The sequence below is a fragment of the Megascapheus bottae genome, chromosome 20 (assembly GCF_031878675.1).
Source record: "Megascapheus bottae isolate mThoBot1 chromosome 20, mThoBot2.hap1, whole genome shotgun sequence".
Taxonomy (NCBI): domain Eukaryota; kingdom Metazoa; phylum Chordata; class Mammalia; order Rodentia; family Geomyidae; genus Megascapheus; species Megascapheus bottae.
Window position 1 is genome coordinate 34,172,702 of NC_143528.1, and position 26,476 is coordinate 34,199,177.

Below are 26,476 nucleotides of genomic sequence, written 5' to 3' on the forward strand. Positions count from 1 at the left end.
TTGGCTATCCCTTCTTGGAAATGCCTGGGACCAGAAATATTTTTGACTTCAGATTTTAATTGTGTGTTTTAGAAATTTTATATATCTATCGTGAGATATTTTGAGGATGGGATCCAAGTAGACATGGAAAAAGAGAATTCATTTATGCCGCCTATCTACATTGGCTGAAGGTAAGCATTTTTTTTTTAAAAACAGGGCCTTTTAATGTAGTCCTGGATGGCTTGGAATTCTCCATTTTCAGCCCCGGCCTCCCGAATGCTGGGATTACAGACATGCATTATTCTCCAAGGCTCTCCCTACCCTCTGTCCTGGAGCACCTCTTTCCCCAGTCGGTCTGTCCGTCTGTCCCCCCAGCCTGGCTCCCAGCACGCTGGTCAGCTCCTCTCCTGCGCGCTGACAGCGCCGCCCACGCGGAGCCATCAATCACGAGCCTGGGGGCGTGGCGTCGCGACGAGGGGGCGGAGCCAACCCCGAGTTCCGCACCGCGCCTGGGCGGAGCCAAGTGCGTGGGGCCGTCTCGATATATCTGCGCCTGCGCGGCGCGACGGCCGGGCCAGTGGAGACGGAGGAGACAAGATGGCGCTGCGGGCGATGCGGGGGATCGTGAACGGGGCCGCACCCGAGCTCCCGGTGTCCAACACTGGGTCGGCGGCGGGAGCTCGGGAGCAGGTGCTGGCAGCCAGCCGGAACTACCTCTCCCAGCCTCGCCTCAGTGAGTACCAAGCTCGCCGGAGGTCCCCATCCAGCCCCGGGGCTGCCTTCTCACCTGCTCGGCCCGCGGCGGCGGGGAGGAAAGGGGTGGGATTCGTTTTTCCCTCCGGCCCCCGCGTCGCTGCGGGTCTCCACGGGAGATTTCCGTGACGCCGGTGGCCCCGGGGCGACAGCCGGGAACTTTGCCCCGGGCCGGTGGGCTTCCCCCCCCTTCCCCTCCGCCCGCCCGGGCCCGGCGCCCCCTCTCGTCGCCTCGCCCCCACCGCGCCCTCAGGACACCCCGGGGGCCCGGCGGCCGGCTCCCGGCCCGGGGTGGACTGAGGAGACTTGGCTGACGTGGTCGGGCCTGCCGGGGGGGGGGGGGGGGGGGGCGGACACCCGAGAGCCGGAGCGCTGAGCGGTACCGGGCCCGGCCCCCAGCCCCGCGCTCTCACCTTCCAGGTGAGGAGGCGAAGGCGCCGGGAACCGCGGCGGCGGCGGCAGCGCCCGGAGCCGGCAGCGGGGCAGGGCTTGGTCTGCTTTGGTTTTTTTTTTTCTTAGAGGAGCAGGAGCTGACACATCCAGGCTGCTTCTTCCTCTTCTTTTTTTTTTTTTTGTGCTGCTCCTACCCCTTCCCTTCCCCTCCCCAGTTGCTCGTCTTCATCTACTGAACCAGTTAACCAGAGTCGTGGCCGTAAGGTTTCTTTGGGGGGGGGGGGGTGGGGGGAAGCCTGTGTGATCCTCATCATCATATTGTGATTGTCACATGGCCTTGAACCTACCAGGTTTAACCCAGCAGCTCAGCAGCCCAGCAACCAGAAATGGTTCTTCTTCCTTAACCGGAGGTGATAGTCGTGTTCGCATCCTCCCCCCCACCCCCTTTTGACAGCTTCCCGGAGGAACTGACTGGGGATGGGCCCTGGAAATAAGACTTAAAAAAAAAACAAAACAAGAAACAAACAAACAAACAAAAAGAATCGGCACAGGACCTGGTGTTTCCCCAGGTGTCTCTACGTACACTACGTCTGCACTGGTTAATTGCTAGCCTGTCTGCCCGTGGGTGGCTCTGGGGTTAAAAGAATTTCAGATGAAGGGTTTAGTGGGGCGCTCTCCAGCTTGACTAATCCCTTTCTGATCTGTCACTGGGTCATGTGACTGGCACTGCAGTGCTAGGAAGTAGGAAAACATTGGCGCTTGTGAATTGCTGAGATGTGCGGTTTTTTTTTTTTTTTACGCTGGGGATTCTTAGAATTGAGAAAGGGGGGTCTCACATGATGTCCTAGAAATGGGCAGTTCTTGCGTTCTTACAGCAAGTTCACCCCTAAAGATTAGAAATGTTCTTTTTTCTTTTCTGAACTGCATTTGTGATCTTTGGGCAAATGCGTTTTTTCTGCAGTGATGTTGCCTGTAGAAAAAGGTAGTCAGGGGGCCGGGAGTTTGGCCTAGTGGTTAAAGTGCTTGCCTAGCATGCACGAAGACCCGGGTTCGATTCCTCCGTACCACGTACATGGAAAAAAGCCGGAAGTGGTGCTGAGGCTCAAGTGGTAGAGCTCTAGCCTTGAGAAAGTCCAAGGACAGTGCTCAGGCCCTGAGCTCAAGCCCAGGACTGGCAAAAATAAAATAAAATAAAAAATTAAAAAAAAAAGAAAGAAAAAGGTAGTCAGATACAACCCTCAGCTTAACTTTAATTATGTTCTAAATTAAGTGCCAGTGATTGTATATAGAGATTCCCTTCCTGAATACTTGTTTGTTAAACATGACATTTAAAATATGATATAAAAATCAATGTTAAGAAATTCTTTAATAAAAAATATTCTCATTTAAAAAAAAAGAAAGAAAGTCAGGGTCCAGTCGTCAGTTTCCATGCAGTCCTCCTTTCATTGTCAACTACCAGCTGAAATATTTGTGTTTAAATCGTGGTTACCATGATTAAAGTGGTAAGGGATGAGCATGGTTTTCCCAAGGCCATGTATAGCTTAGCAAGTGACTGAAGCCTCCAGTGAGATTTCTACTGACATTAAAAAATTATAGTGTTTAAGGTGGTGGTTCTTTCTGTGTCCCTGTGCCTCACAAATAGCTTATAATTCTTGGATAACATGCTTGAAACCCCTTGTTCTAATAGTTTTGAATATGTAGTTTCTTATGAATGGAATGAAAGTGGAGAGCTACAATATATGACCGAATTGAATTCCCCTTCTAGGAATTATTCTCAAAATGCATTATGAGATATCTTATGTAAGCCAACACCTTAACTACATGAACGTTGTTTTCCTATTTTTCTTTTCTGTCAGTCATGGGGCTTGAACTCGGGGCCCGAGCACTGTCCCCGAGCTCTTCAGCTCGAGTTTAGTGCTCAACCACTTGAGCCACAGCGCCACTTCCTATTTTGCTATATTTTTATACAATAGATTTAAATGCTTCTCAATAACATCTCAATTTTTTAAAATAAATGTTGATACAAGGTAATACATAGTCATTGTTACTGAAGGTGTGCTTTTGAATTAAGGAATAAAGTAATGCCAGCAATTACAAGTTAGATCTTAAAAACAACTTGAGTTTAGGGCTGTTAAAAAGAAATGAAAGTAAGAGTCACGCTTGTAGTAAGTAATCTTGAAGGGTTTTATTTAGTTTCTAAAATCACAGAGAAAGATTTGCTTTTCTTTTAAATTTTGATCCAAGATCCATAAACCACAGACCCTATGAGTGCTAAATATTTTGAGTTTGATTATTGCCATTTGTCCTGAGACCCAGGTGAGCAGTTCTGGGTACTGTTCTTTGGCTGCTTTCTCAAGGCTAGTGCTCTACTACTTGAGCCATAGCACCACTTCTGGCTTTTTCTGTGTATGTGATACTAACCAAAGCCAGGGCTTTATGCATATTAATTAAGCAAGCACTGTACCACTCGGCATGCTTCTGGTCCTGCCATGTGTTTTGTGTTGTTTTTGTTTTTGCTGGTCCTGGGGCTTGAACTCAGGGCTTGGGCACTGTTATTGGGCTTTCTCAAAAATACTCTACTGCCTGAGCCACAGCGACACTTCTGGCTTTTTCTTCTTTTTTTTTTTTCTTAATTTTTTTATTTTTGCCTGTCCTGAGCTCAGGGCATGACCACTGTTCTTGGACTTTCTCGAGGCTAGAGCTCTACCACTTGAGCCTCAGTACCACTTCTGGCTTTTTCTATGTATGTGATATCAAGGAATTGAACCCAGGTCTTTGTGCATGCTAGGCAAGCACTCTACCATTAGGTCAAGCTCCCAGCCTACTTCTGGCTTTTTCTGTGTATGTGATATCAAGGAATTGAACCCAGAGCTTTGTGCATGCTAGCAGGCACTGTACCACCTGGCCACGTTCCTAGCCCTCCACCCCAATGTGATTTTTAACATCGTAAAGTAGAGAAAAAAAATAAATCTGCTTTTTGTTTTGTTTTTTTGCTCAAGAAAAAAATCCCTCAGGTGCCCACTGCTAGAAGTGAGGCCTCTGCTCCTCTTGCACAATAGAAGATAAATGCTTTCTGAGTTTTTGTTTTCCTGTTAAGGTGGAGCCTAAAGGACTGGGACTTATTGTGCAATGGCTGTCAGCTCTTTCCTTTGAATATGTCACAATCTGTAAGGGTGTTAGTGTTGCACTATCTCCAGTCTCCTACTTTGCAGGAGGAGAGGATGTCATCTGACAAAATATATACTCAAGTCTTACATTTTTTTCCAGTCTTACTTTATATTTACATATTATATATTTAAAATATTTAGATATATTTTACTCTAGGGATTCTTTGAATTAAGAGACTTGGGAGAGGGGACTTACATGATGTCTAAAAATTATAAATATTCATATATATTACATAAATACTGCTTGCTTTGTGGTTAAGAATCAAAGATGTGACTGGTTGTGAAATGTGTTGAATATGTGATGGAAGCGTATATCTTCTATGATGTCAGTAATATGACCCTCTACACACCACCTATGTACTCTAGTGCCTATGAGATTTTTCAGGAGAGTGGTTTTGATAGAGTAATTTGAGAATGGGTTTTGCAGAACAACTTAATGTCTTTTTTTTTTTTTTTTTTTTGGCCAGTCCTGGGCTTGATGAGCTCAGGGCTTGAGCACTGTCCTTGGAGTTTCTCAAGGCTAGAGCTCTACCACTTGAGCCTCAGCACCACTTCTGGCTTTTTTCTATATATGTGGTACTGAACCCTGGTCTTCGTGCATGCTAGGCAAGCACTCTACCAATAGGCCAAACTCCCAGCCCAACTTAATGTCTTTGACGGCCATATTCTTACCTGATACCTTATGCTCTGAACTGATGCCTCTGTTTGAAACTGTTATGATTATGGTGAGGGGTGCCGGGTAAATATTGTTGAGGAATAAAAGGTAGTTGTGATACTGGTTTTTGTTGTTGTTTTGTTTTTACCATGGTAAAAGAAGTATGATACTGTTTTCTTTAATGTTTCATTACCATGGAAGGAGCTGTGGTTTGTATTTTAAAGTCCATAATGCTAGGAACTGTGATCACTGCGTTTTAAAATCACACTGTGAATAAGGGTCCAAATGTCATAGAATGAGTCAGTCCTAGAGGAGCACCTGCTACTTTGTAATTAAAGAAAAGGAAAACAAAACCCTTAGCAAGCCTAACCTCTGTTTGGTAATAGACTTCTTGAGGCTTTCCTTAAATGTGCTGTGAGGTTCTTTTAGCCTTGCTTTCCTCAGCATTCTGTGAGAATAAAAGCAGGTGCCCCACCTTTGTAAAAGCATGGTATACTCTTCAAATAGAAACTTTGGCAGTATTTTCACTGGGTTTGGGTTATAAAATTTATTGGTTTGTTTTTTTTTTAATATGGCAGCTTAATATAAGCCAGAATCACTTCTGATTTGTAGCAGGAGTAGTCTACTGATGTTTCTCTTGATTGCCAGTAAGGGGAAAGAGCACCAGCTCCATCCCATACTCATCCTCTGCTTGAACTCTTGTAGTAGCTATGAGTCCACGGTAGACAGGTGGTTTTGAAGTGATGACAAAATGTAGGCACAGGGAAATACTGTACAGTTTATTACATAGTAAAAATGTATCATTTTTACTACCTACAATTACAGGTTCATGAAATCATTTTGGGTTGTACTGCTACATATTTTGCAAATAAGTGGTAGTGTATACTCTACCATAAAAATACGAAGAAACAGTACTAGAAACAAATTTGGTTTTAGAATGTTAGCTGCGGTAGAATTAAAGATTGGGTGATCCTTGGGAAGAATACTTTGTTTTTCAAAGAATAATTTATTCTCCTAAAACATACTAATAATAGCTAACTCATAGGTGTGATGAAAGTTCCTGATAAATGCTCATTGCAGGTGTCTTGGTAGCATTGATGTATAGTCAGTTGAACATACGAGGTTTATTTACTGGCTTTAAAAAGGCTATATACAGTCTCTTAATGAAATGGAAACTTGTCTTCTACAGTAGAAGCTCACTCCATTCACTGTTTCCAAGAACAGCCATGACTAATTGTTTCTTTTTCTTGGTCATGCTTTTTGCTTGTGACTGGCAAAACTTTGTAGTTTGGAATGAATTTCAGTTTTAAGCATGAGATTCTGAGGCATAATTGTTGTAGAGATTAGAATTCAAAGGAGGTACTGTCTTGTTGAATAAGTTAATTATCAGAATTTGAGGGATTTTAATGATGTGGTTTTCTTGTAAATCTTAAAGCTAAATTATTTCTCTCATTAGTTAAGTAAAAGTTTGAAAGTCTTGTGTTATTTTAAGAATTTTAAGTTTACTTATTTCTAGTGTAGCTCACTTTGTATTTCCACATGCAACTTTTTAGAAAGTCATTGCAAACAGAATGTTAGGAGTCTTTTTTCTGTTTGATTATTTGCTTTTCTGCCAGTCCTGGGACTTGAACTCCGGGCCTGGGAACTGCCCAAGGCTATTGTTCTGCTACTTGAGATACAGCTCCACTTTTGGCTTTTTTGATAGGGAATTGGAAATAAACGTCTCACAGCCTTTCCTCCCCAGGCTGGCTTTGAACCATGATCCTCAAGATGTCAGCCTCTTGATGAGCTAAGATTACAGGTGTGAGCAGCTGGTGCCCAGATCTAGATTTGGAGTCTTTTTGAATAGAATAATTAAATTTTTACAAGTTTAGAGTGGTAGATTTTTAAAGCAGTATTAGATTATTTCAGAGTTTTCCTGATAGTATGTCACAAAAATTTTAAATGTACCACACCTTAAGGAGAAATTTTGATATTTTATATTACCATCTGTGTAAGTAGCTTACCTTTCAGCTTGTGTTTGTACCAGAGTATTTGCTTGCTTCCTGGCCTTGGGTTGGAAAAATTGTCATTTTAAAATCTGAAGGCCCTTGGGTAGACAGACTGGTTCTTAAATGGTTTCCTCATTCTTGATAGTTCATATTTGTGCTGGTATGTCTGTCCAAGTTCATTAGAAGGCTTCAAAAGAAATCAAGCAAGTGAAAGACTCCTAATCTCTTTAACAGTTTCATAAAAATTGTTTGATTTGTAGTACATTTGCTTCAAAAATTTATCTTGTGTTCTTTAGCTGTTCTGATTACAAAATTGAGGTTTTTCTTTTTTTAATGGTTGTGTGTGAGTGTGTGTTATTTGTTACACCTAATGACCATTATATTTGCCAGAATGGATGATTCCTCTTCCTTTTTTTTAAATGAAAGAGAATAATCTAGAAATTGGCTGGTTAGGCAACTTTATATAGTACCTGATAGCACTCTCTTGAACCTGATGGTAACATGTGATTACCCCCCAACACACACCCCCAACACACACACACACACACACACACACGCCTACCTTTTTGAAATAGAGTTTCACTGTTTTGTCCAGGTTGGCCTCAATCTAGCCATGCTTGCTCTTCAGCCTGAGCTGAGCTTACAGCAGCTAATCCATTGTTCCCTTATGTACCCTTCCTAAACAAACTCCTCTCCCATAACCCTACAGGCCAGCTTCCTGGTGCCTGTTGTGAGTTTTCTCTCTTCTGCTTAAACTTGTTAAGCAGTCCCTTACCTTTCCTCATCTACTTAGTCAAGTGCCATCTCTTCTGCAAAGTTCTTCCTTTCCTTTCCAAGACAAGGAACTGTCATTCCGGTTTTGCTTTGCCTCCAGGAATGCTCTGAATGCTGTGGGTAGAATCCTTATCTCATCCAGTTGAAGTCCTCTCACCATCACATGACAACTGGATGTCTATAAGTGGCTTATCTCTCCCCCCACCCTTTCTTTTCCTCTCTCCCTCTCTCTTCCTCCCTCCCTCCCTCCCTCCCTCCCTCTCTCCCTTGCTTACTCCCTCTTTCTCTTCTCTCTTTCCCTCTATCCTTCCCAACCCCCCCTCCTCCTTTCTCTCTCTCGATGGTATTGGGGATTGAACTCAGGACTTCTGTGCTAGACTAACATTTTACTGCTTAAGCTATGCTGCCTGCTACTTTATTTTGAAACTGAACTTCTAAAGGCAGGTGGCCTCTCTGCTTTGTTTTTGTTTCTTGATTCTGAGAAAATGATTTAGTTCTAGTAGGGTTTGCAATGTTTTTGATTGGAGATGGCTTCTAAAATTTGTTCAGAAACAGCCATATTTTACAAATTCATTGAAAATTTGTGGAGCCATTTGAGTGTTGCATATTGTGATAAAAGGGCAAGCAGAGAGGTGTTTGGGTGCTACCAGAGAGGTGTAATATAGGCTTTTATGTATTTCACTAAAGCTGACTTTTCTTGTTTCTTCCAGCATACAAGACAGTATCAGGAGTGAATGGTCCACTAGTGATCTTAGATCATGTGAAGGTAATACCTCTGCTGAATATAGTCTGATTGTTGATGTACTTTAAAATGTGGCATTAAGACCTGTTTATGCACTTGAACTTTTTGTTGAGAATCGTAAGCTATTCTTTGGTCTGAGTGTCAAAAAGAATTTGAAACCAAAAGTCAGAAAACTGAATTCTGGCACTAATAGTTGTAGTTGTGGCTTTTTAGTCCCTCATTGGAAATACTGGAAGAAAAATAAATCCTATTTAATGTTTATTAGGAAGGAAAACAGCAATACTGTTGTTAGTGTTTTACAATTTGTATAATATTATATAATATATATGATAGGTTTTGTTTTTGGTCATGGGGCTTGAATTCTGGGCCTGGGCACTGTCCCTGAGCTCTTCAGCTCAAGGCTACTTGAGCTATAGCATTACTTCCAGTTTTCTGGTGGTTAATTAGAGATAAGAGTCTCATGGACTTTTGTGCCCAGAATGGCTTTGAACTGAGATCTTCAGATCTCAGCCTCCTGAGTAGCTAGGATTATAGGCGTGAGCCACCGGTGCCCGGCTATATGATAGCTTTTGTTCTTGGTTGTAGTGTGCCATATGTCCTAGTTCTTTTTGTAGTGCTTCTCTTATTTCTTATTAAATGTTAAACTCTTGAGTAAGAAAGTGTTTTTACCTTTATCTTTGCAAGCCTGGCATTGGTGTTCAAATAACAAACAGAAACCTATTACCTCAATAATAACTAAAACCCTAAAGCAGAGTTTGCATTTAATTTGTGTACCGATCTTTATCTAACATGATTTTTTGTCTATACGTAATTATAAACACTTATCTGAGAATGGGAGGAATAAATAATTATAATTAGATATCTTGACTAAGCTTCCTGTCTAGGCTCTGTGATCAAAATATTGTTAGAATTTGCCTCACAAGCACAAAGCCCTGAACACAAACTCCAGTACTGCTAAATATAATACACGCACACACACATACACTCTAGAATAGTGATTCTATATAGTTGCTATATAGTGGCAGAATTTAATGACAAATTTATCGTTAGCAAGTTCCACTCACCCACCCAACCACAAACAAGTTGAGAAACATTTCTGAAAAGAAAGAACAGCAGGCACTGGTGGCTGGTATTTATAATCCTAGCTGTTTAATAAGTTGAGATCTGGGAATCATGGTTCAGAGCCAGCCCTCAAAGACAAAGCCAGGAGATTTACCTCCAATTAACCAGCAAAAAGCCACAGGTAGAGATAATGGCTTAAGTGTTACAAAGTCAACTCAGGGTCAGAAAGCAGAATGGGAATACAAGGCCCTAAATTAAATCCGCAGAATAAAATTTTTCACAAATATTTTTATATATGATGGGAACCTTTGCACAATAATCTTGAGACAACACCTAGCAAATGTGCCTCCTACCACATTTTCATACAATCTGCAGATTGACCAGTGCCTCCATGTTTGCACTCATGTTTTACAAGATTTAGGCCTTGTTAATATTTTGTGAAAGAATAGTCTATATTTTTGCTTATTTTACATTTTTATCATTTTATTTTTGGTGCTGGGTATTGAACCTGAAAGCCTCATGCTTACTAGGCCCTGGTTTTTCTACCACTGAGCAAATCTCCAACCCCACTTTTTTTTTTTTGAGAAAAACATTTGAAAGCTTTGTTTCTTTTTTTTTCTTTTGTCAGTTGTAGAGCTTGAAATTGGCCCTGCCACTGTCCCTGAGCACTTTTGTTCAAAGCTAGCACTCTACTACCTTGGCCCATAGCTCCACTTCCTCCATCAGCTCTCACTTTGTGGTGGTCAGTTGGAGAAAAGAGTCTTGGGGATTTTCTTGCCTAGGCTGACCCACAGTTATCAGTTCCTAGCCTCCTGAGTAGCAAAGATTATAGGCGTGAGCCATCAGCACACCAGGCTTGTTTCTTTATCCTGTATTTCTTATTTGCTGTTTCCTTTGCTAAATAAAATTTTGGCTCATGTTTTAAAATATTAATGTCTTCATAGAGTAGTGTGTTATAACAAAATTTTGAATTCATCTTTGTTGTATCTTTGAATCCTTCACAGAAAATATAGTGGTGAACATTGAATATGCCCTTCCCTAGTGGAGCGAGTATAATAGAAAGGCATATATAAATTCTTCCAAAGGGCAGCTTAGGATGATGTAGAAGTCAGTAACAGGAAAGATACAGAAAATGTCTCTGAGGAAGTAATTTTAGGAGAGCTAAAAAGTTTCCTTGAATGTTATTTTGTGGTAAAGTCTAGGTTAGGAAAAGCTATTGCATTTATGTTACAAAAACATCATTTTATACCATAAGATGTAGGGGGGGGGGTTGTTTGGGGATTTTGTTTTAATTTAAACCATGCATATATTATGAAGGGAGAGAGAAATTCTGTGGGAATTCTGTCTGAGTGGACCATGAACAGCTGCTTTCCAGCTGTCTACATGAGGTTACCTGTGTCGGATTGTAAACCAATGGATAATAGTAGAACAGGAAAATAGAGCTGTTCTCCTTTATTAGCAAGTATTCTTAAGTTCTTTTCTCTTTCTTTTCTTTTTCTTTCTTTTTTTAATACTATTTTTATTAAACAATTTATTAACATTGATGTTTACATCATATTTCAAATGACAAGTTTAACAGACAAGTGTTCAAGAAGGAAATCTATATACAATCACTGGGACTTAGTTTTTAGAACTTAATCAAAATTAGGCTAAGGGTTTGTACATCATAAAAACATATTAATTTATGAAATAAAACATGTCTATAGAGTCATATGTTTTTATATCTATATGGTTATGTTTATATTTCCATTACCATGTCCATAGCATTATCTTTCTTTTTTTTTTTGTGCCAGTACTTGGGCTTGAACTCAGAGCCTAAGCTCTTTTTGCTCAAGGCTAGCATTTTGCTAGTCAAGCTGCATCTCATTTCCAACTTTTTGGCGCAGTGTATTGGTGATGGTGTAACAGACTCTGCAGCCCAGGCTGGCTTTGAATCCTGATCCTCAAATAAATATCAGCCTCCTGAGTAGAGTCACATGCATGAGCCGCTGGTAGCCAGCTGTTTCCTTCATTCTTAGTGAAATACACTCCTGTGTTAGACATTAGCAAAATACCTGTTTAAAAATTTAAGTCAAGTTATGGCTACAAGGAGTGTTTATCCCAATAATACAGATGATTTCATTTTTGAAAATCTACCAATATAATTTAGCACTTTCCTGAATGAAACCAGAAAGAGCTTATGGTCTTCTCAAACAAGTATATGATAAAGTTGTTCATTGCACTAAAAAAAGGAACAGATATCCACCACAACCTACTTGATATTGTTTAAATCAGTGAAAGCAACTCCTGTTTTCTTCCTGCTGTTATTCTCGGTACTTCTAATATGTTAGTGTATAGGCTTTTTGTCTCCACATAAGTTCCGTTCATTATCCATAGTGGAAGACTTTCATCTTTCTGCTCCTATGAGGAAACTACAAGGGTTTTTGGTGCTCTGGCCAGGGCTTATTGACCACATCCATATTTCTTGTTTTACTACTCCAGTCAGCGCAAGTTGAGAATGTCTTGTCACTGTTACTGTTTATCTATGTATTTGCAACTTAGCAATTTCCTTTAGAAAATAAGAGTAAAGGAAGTTGGAACACTGTCATTATTTCTTGATACAGTTGCACTGAAACTAGGTCATTCACTAGCAAACTATTAGAAGTCATGGTTCGGGACAGTGCATCTAGGTCAGATGACAGAAATCAGCTGTGGTCTGTTTGCAGGCATAACTATTTGCAAGAAGCTATAAAACTTTGTGGAAAGGCCTTATAGAAGATGTCAAACTATTGGAGGTTCCACTTACTTTTAATGAATGAGTACACTCCATTTAGGGTGGAGGGATGAGGATTAAACTGCAGGGATATGCCCCTCAATGAGACAGAATTAAAAGCACCAAAGCATCTGCCTTCTTTCAGATAAAGATGACTCAGCCTCTCCAGTGCTCAGATTATAGGCCTAAGCCACTGTGCCCACCACAGATGAGGTTTTGACTTGGTAAGCTTGATATGAGGCAATGGGAGACACTTTGTAATATTCAAATATTGTTATCAGTGTTCGTTTCTCCTGTGAAAAATAATAACAAAAAATAAAGTAAGCCCCCCCTCCAAGTCCAGATGAACTAAGGGCTTATACTAAACATAAACCTATTAAAAGAAAGCTTTATGACTTCAAATAGAGTGTTTTCCTAAGCAAGATTCAAAAGGTATAAGCCATGAAGGGCAGCAGTTAAGTTCTTACATAGGAAGCTTAAAAATGTATGTGTAATATAAGAAACCATGAACAAAATTAAAGGGTTAGTAAAAAACTAGTAGACGATTAACATCCTGACTATAAAATGCTTAGAAATGAAGAAGAAAATACAGGATTGTCAAAAATAGAAGGAAAGAAGATACTTGTTAATATAGATAGGGAGATTATAACTTAATGTAGCAGTATTTTTGCAAACTAATTAGGCAAAAAGCGGGTACAGCCTGTATGCAGATCCTCAATGTGCATGAGGAAGCACATGCAAGAGTGCGTTAGACCATTACTTAGGCGTTAGAAATGTGGACCAGTATTTCATTGGTTGAGCAACTGAGTGTAATGGAATATGGCCATTAGGTCTTATTAAACTATCTAATTGCTACCCCATTTCATTTATTCACATTTTTTGCTTTATTTGGGGGACATTGTGCACTCAGTTGACCTGGAACTCATGGTCATTATGCCTCCATCTCCAAGGGCTAGGATTGTAGGAATAAGTCCCCACACCTGGCCATTTCCATTTTTAACATTTCAGAATCCATAGATCTGAAAATAGCTGGTGTGCAATAGTTCAACATATTTCCTACATTACAGAAGATTGTTTTCAAAACTTAATGTCAATATGAATATATTATGTTAAGCAAGTTACAAAAGTATGCATATTTATTATATCACATGTAAGTAAATAAACGTGTGTATTTTTGGAGACATCTATTCTTAAATGAGTTAAGAGGAAGATCCATATATAGTGAGAACTAGATTGAGAGACGTTGAACATTATTTTACTGTGATAATAGTTTATTAATATCCTTTTCTTATATAAAGCACATACAAGTACTAGCCTAGGAGGTATACATCAGTTTCTATAGTCTCAAACATTAAAAACCTGACCATGGAGAGAAGGAAATACATTTAACTGCTATGTTTTCACAAATCGAAGACCTTTCTCTCTCTACTATGTGCTGTGCCGACCAGTACCTGTGTCAGGGATGTGTGTCTTTAAAGACTCAGCCTCCAAAGGCCAGGGTAACTGCCTAATGTGCATCGCCGGGAGGTTGGGAGGATTGCATGCCACACAACGGCACACAGCGGCCATTCCAGGTGGCATAGACAGTTGCTTGGGAGCTTTAAAAAAGTTGGTGATTGATCCTTTGTTTTTTCCTTCTTAGTTTCCCAGATATGCTGAAATTGTTCACTTGACATTACCAGATGGCACAAAGAGAAGCGGGCAAGTTCTAGAAGTCAGCGGTTCCAAAGCAGTAGTTCAGGTAAGTGTCACATTCACAGCTTGGCCAGTTTAGCTCTTTCCTAATTGGAAACACATAGAGAGTCACATCAAAGGAGAGAAATGGAAAGCAGAATTCACTGATAAGTGATACCTGTAAAGTTATCTCTTGAAGTTCCTAGTTTATAATGTTATCAGACCATGAGAATAGTTTTCTCAAATATGATGTTCACTAAGAGCAGGAGTTGGCAGAATTTCTGTAAATGGCCAAAAAGTAAATACTTTAAATTGTATAGGGCCACTTAAAGTTCTGTAGGTTTGCTTCTCCTTTTTTCCCTCCCTCCTTCCTTCCCTCCCTCCTTCTTTTCCCCCTCTCTTCCTTCCTTCCTTCTTTTCTTCCTGACACTGGAGTTGAACTCAGGGCCAAGTATCTGAGTTCAGGCACAAGGCCTGAACACTTTACCATTTGAGCTATGCCTTCATTTCATCCTTTTGCTCTTTCATTTCCATTTTTTCGTTCAAAACTCCTCTATAAACGTAAGCAGCATTCTTTGCTGTGGCGTTTGATTTGCAAGCAGAGTCCTTGGTCTGTATAGTAAATCTTTTACCTTTCTGATTGTCTTTCTTGATAGGTATTTGAAGGTACTTCTGGTATAGATGCCAAAAAAACATCCTGTGAGTTTACTGGGGATATTCTCCGAACTCCAGTGTCTGAGGATATGCTCGGTAAGTGGACAGTATTATTCCTTCTGGGCAGAGATGTTTTATTTTGAAAGATTTCTATAAATTCTAAAAAAATAATGTTGAACCTGAGGGTCTCCTCTGTACTGTGTTGTCATGTCTGCAGGTCGTGTGTTCAATGGATCGGGAAAACCCATCGACAGAGGCCCTGTGGTGCTGGCTGAAGACTTCCTTGACATCATGGGTAGGGACATGGGATGGAGTCCCGATCTGGTAGTTTTGCCAGATACAGTATGATTTTTGTCTTGTTGTTTTAAGTAGAAAAGCAGTGTTCTCCCTGGATAATAAATTATATCGTTTTATAATAAATTAATTTTTCTTAGACATTTTCTAGAAATTTCTATGCAGTTTCTTGAAATACTGTAAAATATTACTAGATCAGATTCAGATGTTTATGGTAAAATCTAGCTTAGAAATTAGGACTTCTTTCTTATTTTCTTATACCCTTCATGTATTTCAACACCTTGGGTTCTACTACTGAATATATTGTGAGTCTAAAGGAAAAAACTATTTCAAGTTTCAAAATTTAACTTTTAAAATAGAAATACTTTATGCAATTCTAATATTCTTATGCTTTATCTTTTTTTTTTTTTACCAGTCCTGGGTCTTGAACTCAGGGCCTAGCTTTGTCCTGAGCCTCTTTGTGCTCAAGGCTAGCACTCTACCACTTGAGCCATAGCACTACTTCCAGCTTTTTCTGTTTATGTGGTACTGAAGAATCAAACCTAGGGCTTCATGCATACTAGGCAAGCACTCTACCACTAAGCCACATTCCCAGCCCCTGTCTTTTAACTGGATGAGTTTGTGGCTCCATTCATGATGTACGTACTGATATTTAAGTTTTCTCTTAGGCCAGCCAATCAATCCTCAGTGTCGTATCTATCCAGAGGAGATGATTCAGACTGGCATTTCTGCCATCGATGGCATGAACAGTATTGCCAGGGGGCAGAAAATCCCAATCTTCTCTGCTGCCGGGTTACCACACAACGAGGTAAGCACTAGGGTATTTGCTGTAAAAATTTTAGCAGGGAAGAATTTCTAAATATATCTGTTATTGAGAAACCGGATAAATACCCTGTGCTGTTGTCATGTAATCCAGTGGCATTGAGTCTTTATTCATTCATTGCTATCTCACTGCTTATACGTATGTGTCTTTGTAAATATTGCAAATAGTTTTATTGAGTCCTCAGACTCTCCAGTTTATTAATTGTAGCTTTTGGAAATTTAAGATACATTACTTTGTTACAGAATTTTTTAGTTTTCAACTAAGTTCTTTCTGTTCTTACCAGATTGCAGCTCAAATCTGTCGCCAGGCAGGTTTGGTAAAGAAATCCAAGGATGTACTGGATTACAGCGAGGAAAATTTTGCAATTGTATTTGCTGCCATGGGTGTAAGTATAGGCTTTCTGTTTATAAAATTGTGTGTAATTACACACATTACAATATTGTTTTGCTATTAGATCAGTATAGTAAACTTTGACTTTGTCTCCCGATTTTTGGCCAAACTAAGACTTAAATATTTAGCATTTCACAAAAACTTTGAGAATCATACTGATGGCTCACACATACAATCCAAACCCAATCTGAGGATCAAGGTTCAAAAATAGATATTCTTATCTCTAGAAATTCTTGTCTCCAGTTAACATGCAGAAAGCCTGAAGTGGATGGCCTGTGTTCAGGCATTTGCAGTAGCACAATAGAAAAAAAATAAACGGGAGTATTCTTCATGCCTAAAGTACCTTATTCTGTTAACTTTTATGAAAAGTTTATGGGTTCTTCAAATATTAAGAGAGGGAACAATTTAGATCCATAGCTTGACATTTTTCTATTTGAAAATGTTGAGAACTGGGGCCGGGAGTTTGGCCTAGTGGTTAAAGTGCTTGCCTAGCATGCATGAAGACCCGGGTTCGATTCCTCGGTACCACATACATAGAAAAAAGCCAGAAGTGGTGCTGAGGCTCAAGTGGTAGAGCTCTAGCCTTGAGAAAGTCCAAGGACAGTGCTCAGGCCCTGAGCTCAAGCCCAGGACTGGCAAAAAAAAAAAAAAAAGAAAATGTTGAGAACTTTTCTTTTCCTAACACTGATGATATACTGTTCTTTAGGTAAACATGGAAACTGCTCGGTTCTTCAAATCTGACTTTGAAGAAAATGGCTCAATGGATAATGTCTGCCTCTTTTTGAACCTGGCTAATGACCCAACGTAAGTATGTAGAGTTCTTTCTGTTCATCCAGTCAAAAACAACCTGGCCACTGGTTGCTTACAACCTGTAGTCCCAGCTACTCAGGAGGCTGAGATCTGAGGATCGCAGTTCAAAGTCAGCCCATCTCCAGTTAACCAGGAAAGACATAGTGGAACTGTGGTTTCAAGTGGTTGTGTTAGTCTTGGGCAGAAAAGACTCAGGCACAGCACCCAGGTCCTGAGTTCAACTGGCACCCATACCCAAAGGAAGTATTAGTTTTGTTTTTGTTAAGGAAACAATACTACCACCCAGAAATTATGGATGGTAAAGTGTTAATCATAAAAGCCCATTGGCCTAGGGATAAAGAGATACTGGATTTGAATTCCAGAATTGTTTTTTGGTTTTTTGGTTTAAGTGACCTAGAACTGCTTTGTCTTTCAGTATTGAGCGGATTATCACTCCTCGCCTGGCTCTGACCACAGCTGAGTTTCTGGCCTACCAATGTGAGAAACATGTACTGGTTATTCTCACAGACATGAGTTCTTACGCTGAAGCACTTCGAGAGGTGAATTTTTTCTTTTCCATTTATTTGTCCTTAAACAAACAATGGGTTAATTTTCAGGGCTGTCTTAACTCTGTAAAGTTCCAATTTCTTTCGTCACGTTGTTAAGCTTATTGCTCGTAGTAGAATGTATTATTTTAAAAAAGGACAGGGGCCAGGAGTTTGGCCTAGTGAAAGAATGCTTGCCTACCATTCGTGAGGACCCAGGTTCGATTCCTTAGTACCACATACTCAGAAAAAAGCCAGAAGTGGTGCTAGCTTTGAGAAAGCCCAAGGCAGTGCTCAGGCCCCGAGTTTAAGCCCCAGAACTGTTCACCTACCACCCAACCCCACCCCCCACACAAAAAGGACAGTAAAACTCTGTCATCTTGGTGGTTAGAGGATGGATTATAATCACCAGCCTGCTTATCACACTGTTGTACTCCCCATGGATTAAAAACTGGTAGCAAAAGAAAGTAAATGCTGCAAGCTCTTCCTTCACTTTCCAGAAAGTTCTACCTGTCACACTGAAACAGTTTTTCATACTTTTCAGAATCTCCTTTTAGTAGCAGTAGTATTTAAAGAGTCTGGCAGCACTGTCTTTGGGACATTTTCCTTCATGAAACTCTATGTATTTAGAAACAGAACTAGGATTCACATCACCCAGAAGTTTCACGGTATGTGTTCTACAATAGGTTTTTGACATTCTTACTAAGTTATTAAGTATGTAGAAAGAAGAAAAGACTTCTGTAAAGTCCGATATTTAAACATCTAGCTAAAGTCCAGTCTTTAGAACTGCAAGAATAAAAAGTAGATCTCAAAGGTTGTAAGTATCTTGTTTCCCTCTGTTCTACTGTGTTACGATCTGACTGTGTGAGGGACTAGGTCATTTCTCTAGCTGTAACAGACCCAGACTTCTTTGAAATATAACAAAAATGAACTACTAGTGCAAAGTAAAACAACTTATGAGCCCAGAGTTTCTTACTATTAGGTTCAACAGGCATAAAAATTACTCTACTAGACTGCCATGGAAATTTCTGCTTCTCACGTTCTCTGTCGTCATTGGTACCTGTTGGTGCACTCCTAAATGTGGCACTTAGCAATGCTTCAGGGTTCCTGATGATTGCGGGTTAATGTGTACACCTCTCTGCCATTGCATTCTGACTCCTCTTCTTTGTGCTGTGATTTAGACTACTAACAATGTGATCTTGAGAAACTATCAGACCCATATCAATTTGGGATTATAACCCTCCTTGCTGAGTTATTGGAAAGATTAGATTAAATAATGTACGTAAAAATGCAACAGTCAACTCACCATGTATGTTTCCTAATGACTTTTCCCAGGTGAGTTTAGATTTTTAAAAAGGCTGGTTTTACATTATGAAGTAAATCTTAAGAGAAATCTGATTTGGGGGCCAGGAGTATACCTTAGTGGTAGAATGCTTGCCCTAACATACACGAAGCCTTGGGTTCAATTCCTCTGTACTACATATATAGAAAAGACTGGAAGTGGTGCTGTGGCTCAAATGGTAGAGTGCTAGCCTTGAGAAAACCCAAGAACAGTGCCCAGGCCCTGAGTTCAAGCCCCAGTACTGGCAGAAAAACAATTCACTTCCTTTGATTTATAAAATTGCAACTGAATTTGTTTCTAGCAGGGTATTTCAAAATTTACATTATAGCAATATAATTTAAGGATGTACAGTTTAAAGGCATATTCTAATGGAATGTTTATTTTATTCTGGCTCATGGTATTTTTCTTCTTGGCTTACTGTCAGGTTTCAGCAGCCAGGGAAGAGGTGCCCGGTCGACGAGGTTTCCCAGGCTACATGTATACAGATTTAGCCACAATATATGAACGAGCTGGCCGAGTGGAAGGGAGAAATGGCTCTATCACTCAGATCCCCATTCTCACCATGCCCAATGATGGTTAAGTATTTGGTGCTTGGATTATATAGTAGGCCTAATCATTGCAAGGATATAATTCTAGAACAGAAGACTCATTACCCTTTTCAACTGAAATTCCCTTAGGAGCTTATCCTCTTAAGAGTTTGCTTAGACAGGCACCAGTGGCTCACATCTATAATCCTAGCTCTTCAGAATGCTAAGATGTCCACTTTGACTCTAGCCTAGGTAGGAAAGTTTTAGGAGATTACCATCGCTAATTAATAATCAAAAAGCCATCAGTGGAGATGATAAAGCCAAGGGACAACACCCAGACACTGCTTTCTAGCCTAACTCCCAATACCAGATTTTTGCATTAATGCCTTATTTGTACCTAAATAAAAATTTTCATTTACCTTGTAGTGCCAGCCCGTGTCTGAATTGCTGGAGCAAAGTTGATAGCCTAACATGGGAGCCACTAGGTGCATTTGTCTGTATTTAAGTTCATGTTAAATACAATTAGAGATGAAGCTTTTTATTTCCAGTGTTCCATACCTTTCTATGACTCTTGGCTGCCACATTAGATAGCACAGGTGTGGGAGGTTTTCAGCACAGATGATTTATTCTGTGTAGCTCTTCTCTAAAATGCTATAATTAACAACACAGCCTGACTTCCTGTGGGGTTGGTGATTTTAGGTGGTCAGATTACATGTCTAATGCCCTATGTCTTCCCTTGCAGATATCACTCACCCCATCCCTGACCTGACAGGGTATATTACTGAAGGACAGATCTATGTGGACAGACAGCTGCACAACAGACAGGTATTGTACTTGAGCAGTGCTGAGGCTTGCTGAGTCCCTTCGTTCCTTGGCATTACTCTGTGGTAATGGACATTTTGCTCTTGATAAACCTTTTGTTTAGAAAGCATCAAGTTGAGGTCAGTGCAAATGCCTCATGCTTGTAATCCTGGGTACTCAGGAGGCTGAGATCTAGAGGATTACAGTTCAAAGGTAGCCTGTATAGACAAGTCTGTCTGTGAAACTCTTATCTCCCAAATAACCAGCAAAAGGTCAGGTAGGAGGAGTGGCTAAGGAGTAAAACACCAGCTGAGCAAATAGGAGACCCTAAGTATAAACCACAATGCCAGTAGAAAGAAACCATAACTGAGCTGTGCCATTGGTGACTCAAATCTGTAGTCCCAAGTACCTGTGAGGCAGAGAGCAGAAGGAGCAATTCATGGCTAGCCCAAGAGGAAGAATTCATGAAACACCCAAACATATGGCTGGAGATGTGGCTCAAGAGGTGCAGTGCCAGTAAGCTTGTGGCTCTAAATTCAAACCCAGTACTACCAAAAAACAATTTTAATTAAAGAATTTGTTAACATTGATTTTTACATCATATTTCAAATGACGTGTTTAACAAACAAGTATTCAAGAAGGGAATATCTATTACCAAAATTTTTTTAAAGTAATTAAGCTTGAATTTTTTAATATGACTATAAAATTATCATTTCTTGGGCTGGGAGTTTGACCTAGTGGTAGAGTGCTTGCCTAGCATGTACAAAGACGCGGGTTTGATTCCTTGGTACCACATACGTACAAAAGCCAGGAGTGGTGCTGTGGCTCAAGTGACAGAGCACTAGCCTTGAAAAAGACAAAGGACAGTACTCAAGCCCTGAGTTCAAGGACTGGCAAAAAAATATATATATTTCTCTATTCATAATCTAATGTGGATAAAGTACCAGCATTAGCATTGACCCCTTTATTGTGATTTAAATATAGTTTGGATGGTTCTGTGACAGATACTTATTTGCAAAGTTCAGCTTTTAGGCGCTGTAGTTAAGCTTACTTAATATATGATTCTTTGAGGCAGATGTTGAAAATATGTACTCCTTCAAAATAGTCTTGTTTTAGAGATGCTAGAAATGTATATTCTGCTATAAATTCTTGTTACCATTTCCCCCCAAAGAAGATAGTAGAAGACACGTAGGAAACATATTCAAGGGTGAATAGAATATTGTAAATGTGTAGTTACTACTAGTAAGGATTTTGTTTTTTCTTAAGTGTGTGTGTGTGTGTGTACGTACATACATATATGTGTATGTATTTTTTCCTGTTTTACTCAAGATTTACCCACCTATTAATGTGCTGCCCTCGCTCTCACGGTTAATGAAATCTGCTATTGGAGAGGGAATGACCAGAAAGGACCACGCTGATGTGTCTAACCAGCTGGTATGTATGCAGTATGCTCCAGAAAGTGATGTTTAGTAGATGCCTGCTTCCTACTTCTTGTCCTCTTCCCTCTCATCCCAGCCAAGTCAAACTTCAACAGAGGACTGATTGATATGCAGGATTTCATTTAAACTGTAGCAGCCAAGGAATAAAACCACTAATAAAACCACCCATGCCTTAATGCTATAAAAGTAATCTTTTTTTTATTAAAAAATAAGTACCAGTGCTGTTCCTGAAAGGATGCTATAATATCTTTTCTTGTTTTAAAACTTTATATTAAGGAACACTGAAAGACAGTGTTCTGAATGGTCTATGAAGTCTTTGATTTCCTGAGTCATACAAGATTGTACATTACAAAAATACTTTTGACCTAAGAAGTAGTAATAGACCTGGTGTACCACAATGCTACATTTCTTCATGATTTGTCTACAGTTCCGTGTTGTAGGTGCTCAATGATCTGTAAGCTCATTAATGTTCTGAAGCAGGCATGCTTTTGTAGCATTAGTAAATCTTGGGATTGCGTGCCTGAAGGCCTCTTTGAGGATGAGTATTTCATAGTGAAGTCCTTTTGCTATTTTCCCTTGAGCTTTGTGCATTGTCTTTGTATAGTCTCTGTGCTCTCTTGCAAGCAGAACATTTATGTATGACAGATCTCAATTTATAAAGCTTATCTGTCTCCTTTCAGTATGCATGCTACGCTATTGGCAAAGATGTACAAGCCATGAAAGCTGTAGTGGGAGAAGAAGCCCTTACCTCAGATGATCTTCTTTACTTGGAATTTCTGCAGAAGTTTGAGAGAAACTTTATTTCTCAGGGTAAGATGATGATTGCTTTCTTGCAAGCATAAAAAAACCTCATGTGGTTTTGAAACTCTCCTTCCCCAGACTGTATTGATGTCTATGAAAATTTTCCCTCTGATAAGGGAAATGCCTCTGATCACCTACCAAGTCTTTTCTTTCTGGCTCCTTCCCCTGTCCTTGTAAACACCTACGATGCTAACTTGACTGTCCAGTGGCTGCTCTTAAAGACGCCTTGCTTTGTGACATTTCTAATCCTCGCTCTGGATGTTGCCAGACAGGGATCTCCTTTGGCTTTGAGCACCTGGGAATTTCTTGATTCATCTCTGTGCATCTCCTTTTCTCAATCTTCTTGCTTTTTTCTTGCTACTATTCTAAAGAGCTTCCCTTTTTGTGCTTCCCCTCCTCCAGCATACACACATGACCGGCATTGACTTACTTTCCACTGATGTTGTTTTCCTAATCCAGTATTTTCAGTCAGTATTTCTCAAACTTTGGTTTGCTTTTGATCCTGTGGGAATCTTGTTAAGATACCGATGCTGGTTCAATAGGTCAGAGGCAGTGCAGGAGCTGTGAATGTGGGAGCTCCAGTGGTGATGAAGCTTGGTTTCTGACCATGGTGTCTGCAGGTTCCAAACCAAAGCTTTGCCCCATCCTCCCTGGCCACACATGCTGGCCTAATCTATTCATTGGCCCTCTGTTTTAAAGCCTGCTATGCACTCCTTCGTATGCGTTTTCTGGCTTTCTGCTGGTCTGTCTTCTGTCACCTCTGCTAGTGTTAGAAATTCTCCATTCCTGACTGTTACAGTAAATCTGTTACTTTGAGGTAATGTCTTAAATGGTGTGCTTAGGTTTTGTGCACTTTGCTACCTATATAATACATCATTCATATTGAAATCCCTAAAGAACACATGACTGGTTCGAGGAGGCCGTGCCGGGTTGCACCCAGACCCTCATACAGGCTAGGCATGTGCTAATCACTGAGTTATATGACCTTAGCCCTGTTGGAGTTTTTGTTTTGTTTTTAATGCAGAAGCTCAGATCTTTAAAAAAAAAAAAAGACTTTCCCTTTTTCCTCTCTCTCCCCCTCTCCCCCTCTCCCCTCTTCTCTCCTCTCTCTGCCCTTTCCTCTCTCCTCTTTCTTTCTCTCCTCCCTCCCCCCCTCTCTCATCCAGCCACTCTTCATTCCTTGTTTGAAGAATAAGATTTATTTGGGGAATGAGAATGATTCTACTATTAAAAATAATAGCAGCCAGGTTCACACCTATAATCCCGAGCACTTGGGCGGGGGAGTGTGAAGGCTGGGGCAAGAAGATTATGAGTTTAAGGCCCAGGCTATAGAATGAGACTCTGTCTAAACAACTTTGGAAGAAGAGTGGCTTTGTGGTGTGCTCGTGTGCTTAAGCAGCACTTAAGGTTTCTTGACTGTTCAGACTAGTCTTCCTCAAGTCGAGCCTTTCTCTTTGTGAGCCCTATATTCTAGGGAGACTGCATTTCTGCCTAATCTCTGATGAAACCCCAGTCACTTTGATTATTCAGGGATGCTATTCCAGTATCAAAGTCCAACACACACACACACACACACACACACACACACACACACACACACACACACACACACACACACAGAGAGGGTGGGGGGAGAGGGAGAGATCGAGGTTGCTAGACTTCTCCTTTCTCTCTGGTCCTCTGTAATGCTTAGCGCCCTCACGTCCACATTAGTGTCCTCCAGTTCTGAGAGTCCTCCCCCACATTTTCTTCACTATGTTTTGTGCTCCTGTTTGCCACTCATTTCTTCTCAATTTTTCAAGGTCCTTATGAAAACCGCACTGTCTTTGAGACTTTGGACATTGGCTGGCAGCTGCTCCGAATCTTCCCCAAGGAAATGCTAAAGAGAATCCCTCAAAGCACCTTGAGCGAGTTTTACCCTCGAGATTCCGCAAAGCACTAGCTGTTGCTGCTGTGGCGTGTGTGGCCTCTTGTGACGTACTGGGTCTGTTTTCCTGATTCCTTTTGCACTCCTCCGTCCCCACCTCAATGTGGGAGTTTACCTGTTGCCCTGTAATTAAACATGAAGAATAGGTAACGTATTGTGCCAGTGTTGCAATGTTTTAAACTGCTACAGACTTTAAAATCTCCCTGTTCAGAGACCCTGATCTTCAGTGCTTTGTTGAAAGTAGCTGCAGGGATGGAGCTGGAGTTTTTTTTCTTGATGTATGTATTTTTGTACATAGTGGTATAGTTAGCTGCGTAATAATGTCCTTGTCGTTTGGGTTACCCAGACCTTACCTGTCAGCCCCCTCGAGAGTATCATTATCGTGAAGTTAAAATGCCTTGTTCTTGAATTTAGGGGCAAGATCTGGTCTGGAAGAAGTCCTCTTTCAGAAGAACCAAGGTCTTTCCTGGGCATTTGTTTCTTTGGGGTATTGCTATGCCTGTGGCTCTGCTTTCCCCAAGAAATGGATTTCGCTGTGTGCTTGCTGTCTCCTGTGTAACGAAAGGAGTTTCTTTTTCTCTCAGTACCTGTGCAGCATCCTTTTGGCCTTGAGTACCACAGAATCATGGGGCTTTGCACAGCTGGCACTCATCTGGGCCATTGATCCTGGTGTCCAGTCCGGGAAATCACAGAATTGAAATCACTAGTAGAATTATGGCTTGAAAAGAGTTGGGTGCAATTAAAAGAAGGAAGACAGCATTTTTCCATCCTGTGTTCTGATTCTTTTACAGTGCTTACCAGATGTGGGGCACAGTGGGCAGGAAAGAGCCCTAAGGTTCATGGCTATTTTTAATTCGATTCGTAGCAGCTTCAGGAAAACCCCTGCTCAGTCCAGCTTTCCAACCCAGTTCTCTTCAGGATGATCTTGTGGCACAAGCAACAGCATTTCATGCATTCCTGCTCTTCGTGCTGTGACCCTGAGCTCCGGTGTGCGGTTGTGCTTCCGTGGGTACAGTAGTAACTTCCCTACTCTGTGCATTCCATCTTTCCAGCTGTGTAATGTTCTTCCCCTTTTTCTCTGAGGGGATGGGGGGGCGGGGAGTCAGCATGATTATATTTTAATGTAGAAACTGTGACATCTGAATATAAATGAAAATAAATGTTAAATTAAATGGATGTTACCTAAAGTGACTCTGTATCTTCTAATGAGAAAAACAATAATAGCAAGCAAATGCGCCTCTTCTTGGTGGTGGCTGTATGAGGCAGTCTGTGGGCTAGCCTGGTGGTACTGTGTTTTCAGGCTGCTCATTCCAGTCTTTCCACTCTGGCTCTTGGGGCAAACTGGAGTTTGACCCACACTTGAGAGTTGTCATTGTTGAGAATATTTCTGGCATTCTTAATTTAAAACATACTCAGGAGCAAGTGAAGAAGGAGAGTAACAAACAGAAGATTTAATACATAATGAAGCAAGTCAGATTGCTTCAAATAAAATCTCAGCTGCTTGCCTGAACACAAACTGCTGGATTGAAACACAAAATTGTGCCATCTGGGGGCTGCCTTCCCCTCTTCCCCTTTCCAGGCATTTCTGAAGTGGTAGAGAGAAAAGGTCACTGTGACAAAAGCAAGGAAGACTCAAGTTCCTGTTGTGGTTCCAGCACTAACAGCAGGCCCAGCATATTTAACACCAGCAGCTCTGGAGTAGGGCTTGGCTCAAGTGATAGAGGGCCTGCAGACCCAGCCTTCAAACTCTAGCACCACTCAACAAAACCAAAAACCAAGTGTGCTTTATGGAGAGCGTAAAAGGAGTCACTTAAAGCTTAGAGATGTTGTGTGTAAGTCCTGGAGTGCATCCTGGGCCACAGTAGCACTAAGGAGACCACTTTCATTAGACATTTACTAACACTGGGCTTGTGCAGGTAAGTAGCACTCCTGCTATCTTGTTTCTTATTTCTTAGTGGAAACATCTTGGCAAGCCCTTTGATACCATTTAAGTGACCTCTTCAGAAGCCCAGTTAGAGAAGACAGTGTCTTCACAGGTCAGGCCAACTAAAGGAGTCAGTAAACATTTATTGCTTGCTTCTGACTGTCATTTCAGTGGGTGAGATATCATGAAAGTAAAAAAAAAAATCCTGGAGACCACTGCCATAACTACTTCCCCGAGGTGTTCCTTTTCAGCAGGAGTGGGTGGTAGACGATTCTGGG

The 26,476-nt window shown here is 40.8% G+C and overlaps 1 protein-coding gene across 1 annotated transcript; it reads left to right on the forward strand.

Annotated features, from left to right (window-relative positions):
* Positions 1 to 535: 535 nt before the first annotated feature.
* On the forward strand, positions 536 to 25,465 carry Atp6v1b2 (ATPase H+ transporting V1 subunit B2). Its single transcript, XM_090354268.1, has 14 exons — positions 536 to 712; positions 8,423 to 8,478; positions 13,911 to 14,009; positions 14,599 to 14,692; positions 14,814 to 14,891; positions 15,559 to 15,698; positions 15,997 to 16,098; positions 16,810 to 16,907; positions 17,329 to 17,452; positions 19,204 to 19,354; positions 20,049 to 20,131; positions 21,437 to 21,541; positions 22,227 to 22,356; positions 24,150 to 25,465. Exons 1-14 carry the CDS (start codon positions 577 to 579, stop codon positions 24,287 to 24,289), a joined length of 1,536 nt encoding a protein of 511 aa, XP_090210394.1. The 5' UTR covers positions 536 to 576; the 3' UTR covers positions 24,290 to 25,465.
* Positions 25,466 to 26,476: the final 1,011 nt, after the last annotated feature.

Bases quoted from the DNA above. Each gene is read 5' to 3' on its own strand.
- Atp6v1b2 (XM_090354268.1), top strand. From the start codon at position 577: ATGGCGCTGCGGGCGATGCGGGGGATCGTGAACGGGGCCGCACCCGAG. The intron at 713-8,422 runs GTGAGTACCAAG...TGTTTCTTCCAG, and splicing joins CCTCTCCCAGCCTCGCCTCA to CATACAAGACAGTATCAGGA. The intron at 19,355-20,048 runs GTTAAGTATTTG...CTTCCCTTGCAG, and splicing joins TCTCACCATGCCCAATGATG to ATATCACTCACCCCATCCCT.